This window comes from Solanum tuberosum, unplaced genomic scaffold (assembly GCF_000226075.1).
Source record: "Solanum tuberosum cultivar DM 1-3 516 R44 unplaced genomic scaffold, SolTub_3.0 scf00070, whole genome shotgun sequence".
Taxonomy (NCBI): Eukaryota; Viridiplantae; Streptophyta; class Magnoliopsida; order Solanales; family Solanaceae; genus Solanum; species Solanum tuberosum.
This window is the reverse complement of record NW_006238996.1, coordinates 814,637-820,981: the sequence shown is the minus strand read 5'-3', so window position 1 is coordinate 820,981 and position 6,345 is coordinate 814,637. Positions and strand designations below refer to the sequence as shown.

General features: G+C 36.5%; 1 protein-coding gene across 1 annotated transcript; it reads left to right on the top strand.

Moving 5' to 3' along the window:
• Positions 1-377: 377 nt before the first annotated feature.
• On the top strand, positions 378-2,115 carry LOC107060269 (uncharacterized protein K02A2.6-like). Its single transcript, XM_015307949.1, has 2 exons — positions 378-1,126; positions 2,055-2,115. The coding sequence occupies exons 1-2, from the start codon at positions 378-380 to the stop codon at positions 2,113-2,115; spliced, it is 810 nt and encodes a 269-aa protein (XP_015163435.1).
• The last annotated feature ends 4,230 nt before the right edge of the window (positions 2,116-6,345 follow it).

Here is a 6,345-nt window from a genome sequence, read left to right as displayed (position 1 = left end):
ATAGAAGCACAAGAATATCCTGAAAATGCCATAAGCAAGCAAAAATGGACTTTGAGGAGGATGGCCAATCATTTCTTCCTTAACAGAGAAATCGTATATAGGAGAACTTTAGATTTAGGATTGCTGAGGTGCGTCGACGCCGCAGAAGCGACAAGGCTTTTGGAAGAAATACATGCAGGAATCTGCGGACCTCACACGAATGGGTTCACTTTGGCAAAGAAGATTTTAAGAGCTAGATACTTTTGGATGACCATGGAGAGAGATAGCATCCGGTATGTGCAAAAGTGTCATTAGTGTCAAGTGCATGGAGATTTTATACGGGTTCCACCGAATGAGCTCAATGTGATGGGTTCCACCTAGCCTTTGTTGCTTGGGGCATGGACGTTATTGGACCCATAGAGCCTCCTGCATCAAATGGACATCGTTTCATCCTGATAGCTATCGATTTTTTCACAAAATGGGTCGAATCTTTGACATACAAGGCAGTGACTAAGAAGGTAGTAGCAGACTTTGTTCGCAACAACATAGTTTGTCGGTTTGGAATTCCAGAATCAATCATAACAGATAATGCAACCAACCTCAACAACGATCTTACGAGGGAAACTTGTGAAAGGTTCAAGATTGCTCATCGAAATTCCACGGTTTACCGGCCACAGATGAATGGAGCAGTTGAGGCTGCAAATAAGAATATCAAGAAGATCTTAAGGAAAATAGTGGACAGTCACATGCATTGGCATGAAAAACTACCATATGCTTTACTCGGTTATCGCACCACAATTAGAACATCCATTGGGGCAACTCCTTATATGTTGGTTTATGGTTCAGAGGCAGTAATACCTGCTGAGGTGGAAATACCATCTTTAAGGATCATCCAAGAAGTTGGTCTAGATGATGCAGAATGGATACGTAGCAGCCATGAACAATTGGTGCTCATCGATGAAAAGAGGATGGACGCAGTTGTTCATGGTCAACTCTATCAGAACATAATGACCAAAACATTCAACAAGAAAGTCAAACCTCGACAGTTCACACCAGGGCAGTTAGTATTGAAGAAGATCTTTCCTCACCAAGGAGAAGCCAGAGTCCTGATTCCGGTTGGATACGTAGGCAGCCCGAGTCAGGCTCGGTCATTGCATTACATATTCTTACTTTTCCCTTGCATTTTTCTCTTTTCTATTGTATCTAAACTACGTCCTGAACTGATTCCTCTTGGATACGTAGGCAGCCTGAGTCAGGCTCGGTCATTCCATTTCATATTTTTCACTTTCCTATTGTATTCGAACTACGTTACGACCTGATTCCACTTGGATAAGAAGGCAGCTTGAGTCAAGCTCGGTCATTACATTACATACTTCTATTTCTCTCACTTGTATTCGAATTACGTTGCAATATGATTCCTACTTTAGGGATACGTAGGCAGCTTGAGTCAGGCTCGATCAATGCATTACATAATTTATATTTTTTTTTCTTACCCTTAGGAAACACTTCCTCATAGTTAGCGTAACCTCAGAATATGAAGAATATCAATTGTCGCAGTGTCTGCAAAAGAGCTAGGAAAGCTTCATCAGAAGAGTAAAAGCTATAGGAAGACTATGTTAGATATAGTCAACAAAATGGAAAGCTCGATGGACTTCGAAATATGTCATAATCTAAAAACACTGGAGAGTTACTATATATATATACCTAATATATACGTAGTATACTTAGTTTCTAGAAAAACAAGCTAATTCCTTTCAAAAAGATTTTGTCTACTCTTCCACCTACCTAGTCTCTAGGTTGAGAAACTACATACGGGATACGAAGATGTCGAAGGATTCTACTAACGAGGCTTCAGTCCACGAGTCAATGCAAATCAACACCCCTTCCCAGACTAAAATTTTCTTTGAGTATAGGAACACATGAATAAATAAAATAACATCAAGTCTCGGGGCATGACCAAAAATACCATTCGAGTTATCACAATCATGAGCCAAAATACTCTTTCCCTACTTTATTTCCTGAAAGTACTTCAACTTGCATCTTATATCTAAGAACATTTCATTCAAATTTTGCAGGTACGCTCAGGATCCAAACCAAATACTGAAGAAAGAGGATCTTCATAGGAAAATAGAATAGTCAGCTTTTTGTCAAAATAGCTCCACCAATTGGAGCTTGTAAACTAACCTCATCAACAACTCCACCAATCGGAGATCACCGTCAAACAGTGCCAAACTCCACAAGTCTGAGATTGTACATAGAAAATGTCACTCAAACTCCACCGATCGGAGGCTGTACATAGCAAACATCGGCCAAACTCCACCAATTGTAGATTGTACATAGCAAGCATCGCCAAAGTCCACCAATTGGAGATCGTACATAGCAAGCATCGTTAAACTCCGCCAACCGGAGGCTGTACATAGCAAACATCATCAAAGTCCGCCAACTAGAGCCTGTACATAGCAAACATCGTCAAACTCCACCAACCAGAGGCTGTACATAGCAAACTTTGTCAAACTCCGCCAACCGGAGGCTATACATAACAAACGTCGACCGAACTCCGCCAATCGGAGCCTGTATATAAGCAAAAGAAACGACACTCCGCCAATCGGAGACTAACATCATAGTGACGTCACCGAAGCTCCACCAACCGGGGGAATGCAAGTATAGCGACGCTGTCATACGCCAACAATCAAATGTTACATTACAAGTTTTACACAATCAGATACATGCTTTTACGTTACAACATCCCCGCCAGCCAGAGGCTTTACATTACAAGCTTTACACAACCATGTTTTTACATTACAACATCCCCGCCAGCTGGAGGCTTTACATTACAAGCTTTACACAACCAGATGCAGCCTTTTACATTACAACAGTCCCGCCAGTCGAGGGCCCCTACATTTCAAGTTACTTTACCTACATCACATTCACAATACAAAAAGAGACATCAACAATCATTTGGACATCTACACTCTACTCTTTACATTACTATTTCAATTTATAATTTTTTGAACCACAACAGGTACTTTTCACCCTTTTAAAGGTTTTGCAGGACAACACATTACAACGAGGAACTCCCTCTAAGAAGCAAACTAGGGCAAGTTAGTGCAATGTCAAGCATCACTAGCTACGTCAACGATTCACTTTCAAAACTCAACTCGACTCAACTTTCAGAAGTTTAGATTTAAATCTTACTTATAGCTCTCTCAAGTCTCAGTTCATTATAACTCGACACTGGGGCAATTTTTTGAAAATTCTTCTCTCTACCATAGTCATCAGTAGAAATTGCGACGGAGCATTTCTTGTTCAAGTTTCTTAAGAACTAAATCTCGTCCTTCTATTCATGCTAATCTCTTCATACCTCACCACCAAAAGATTTTAGTATTACCATAATGCGATACTGGGGCAAATTTTTAATAAAATTTGCTATGTTCCTACACTCTCGAACTACATATGGCCTGATTTCTCATGAAACCTGAGATATGTAGGCAGCTCAGAAGCCAGTGTTCGGCCATAACTCCATAAACATTCTTGTCAAGTTATTGCTCAAAGTATATTTTGGCGGGTCGCCTAAAATTGGATTGTGTCAATATTTCTTTGTCCACATCTTCTTTACTCTCTTCCATGGACAAAGAAAGTGGCAAGCTGTTGACACCCAACTTTGGCTCTCCACATTTAACTAAAGTTTTAATAATAATAATAATAATAAATAAATAATATATGTGTTATGAAATTTTTATAGGAATACGAAAAGGATTTTAATAATTTATTTTATTTGATAAATTTATTTGATAAATATTATTTCTTATAAAATTAAATATATTATGTAAATATTACTATTTACTTTCTCATTTTTTAAATTTTATGTCGTATAAATATTGTTCTTAATGGTTGACTCGGTTTTTCTAATTAAATATAATTTTTACTATTACAATAAATATTTTTCGATATTTTTTTCAAAATTAGGGAGCTTAATTAATTAATGACTTACTAATTTATATTAATTTTATTTTTCGAATGACTAATTTTATCAAATAAGCTAGTATTGCAAAATAATTATTTTTAATTTAACAAATTATGACTATTTAATAAATTAGAGGTTATAATGGATTTAATTTGAGCAAATTTGGCAATCCAAGTCCTTCTAAACCGGCCAATCCGTGTATGCCATGTAGGCAAGCACATGGATTGTGCTTCTTTAGCTTAAATCTTGACCCTGCGATTAAATCTAACGGTCCTAGTTAATTAAGCTTTTACCTTTATTTAATATATATATAACTTTTCCTTTTAATTCCTGATTTAACTTGACCGTCCAATCAAACGATCGGACGACCTAAATTAAATAAAGATTTTCATCTCTCCCCAAAAATAGTACATCCACCGCTTCAACTTTTTCAATCTTTTCCATGACCCGCCTCTTCCCCAGGTTCTCTTTCCCAGAACATCATTTCCCCAAACGTCTCCCCCGTACAACTCTCCTCCTTCCCAACGTTCTCCTGCCATGACCACTTCTCCACGCTCCTCTCCCATCAACTTCAGACCGCCGGAAAATGGCAATATCCGGTGGTTTTCAACTACGCCCCTCTGCCGTCCATCAATCACAACCACTTCCTATCAACTTTAGATCGTTTCCATCCTTTTTTTATCAAGGCAGGCCTAGAAATCTCAACTACCACCATTGCTAGGCCTGAAAAGTTGAGGGACGCAAAGAACCGTTGGATTTTGATTGGTTATGCCTTAATCTAATGGGTTTTAGAGTGTGAGTCTATCCCAAAATCGGCTATAGAAAGCCATTTGGTTCCCATTGAAAATCATCCAGAAAAACTATTCGAAAATCAGAGAGAGATCGAGCAAAAAAGAAAAAAATGCAATACATATTTCAAAGAGTTCAAAAGATCATCTCATCTCCTTCTCCTTCGGTTTTGAACCCGAGTTCAAGGTAGTTTGAAGTTGGAATCTTGACGTCAAAGCCCCTATTTGCTGCCCTTGAAAAGGTACACTACCTCGTTCTTTTAGATTATTTTTTTCGATCGTCTTGTATGAAGCTTTGTTTTTCTCCCATCATTTTGTATTCTTCTGGATATTTTTTCATAGTTCCCTACATTCTTACTGTTTGAATGTCTGGTAATCCTTTGCCGACTGATTTTTTGTTGTTGCCATTGTAATATTGAACATTCATTTTTGTTTAATCCTCTGAGTTAAATGGGTGCTGAAATCCGTCTCATCATATTTTAGTTAAGAAGCAATTAGTGTTAGAAAATCAACTACGAACTCAATCAGTTGAATATGTGATTGCTATTTAAAGTTCGCCTTAGTTTCGTGTAAGTATTCTCTTTAGTTTTCTGCTCAAAGTGCCATTGTTATTTTTCGTTGTACCATTACTGTTTTCTTGTTGTGATATATAAAAAATAATAATCATTCCACGTTTCATGTGTCAAAAATTGACTATTTTTTCACTTTAGAGATAGCGACTATAAATGGTAAATTCTTGCTCTGTTTAATCCTAGTTCTATCAAAGAATATGAACTATGGTTGTGCAAGAAATTTTCATAGAGATTTTGAATGTTTATTTTTGTATTTTTATTTTATTAGCATGATAAATTAGTAAGAAAATGGATGTTTTGGCCTGTATTTTAAAACTAAATTCTCTAATTGGTGTGCTTTATTAATATGTCATGTATCTCCTAAAGTCTCGAAAACATATGTGAGGTTTATGCTCCCTGTTCAACATATGAATAAATTTAATGGAAATCCATTGAAGTTTTACTGCGTAACTATAAAAATTGCATATGTTCACTATTTAGTCCTGTTATTGTTTGACACATGATTCTAACCTTTTTCTTTCTCATATTTTCCATGTACAATCCGAGGGCTGAAGTTTCTACTTTGGAACTCGTTATTGGCCTAAAGTATTAGGCCAACAACAATTAGGATCATTGCAACGCTTGGAGTCTCGCAAATTAGTAGTCCAATATTTTTCTTAGTCTTTCTTTCTTTGTCCTACTTATGTTGTTTTGATATGTTGGCTAACCTTTACTTACAAGTTTTTTTGATATATTGCTTGTCTTTTATTTTGAAGATTATTTATGGAGCCAATATTATTTATAAATTTAGTTGAAACACTTTTTAGAATAAATGATACAAAAAATATTTTCTTAAAAATGGGTTAGCATTTTCTCTTATAACATTCTTTCAGCCCTTTTAAGTTGAAAAGAGGGGCTTATAGCTTAAAAGTTTCCAAATGAAGTTTCAAAAGGGCTAAAATAATATTCATTTAGGCCTACTCATCGCTTAGGACCTCCAAATATTTTAAAGCTAATTTAATGGCTAAAATAACCACCCTTTAGAAATATTTAAGGCTATGAC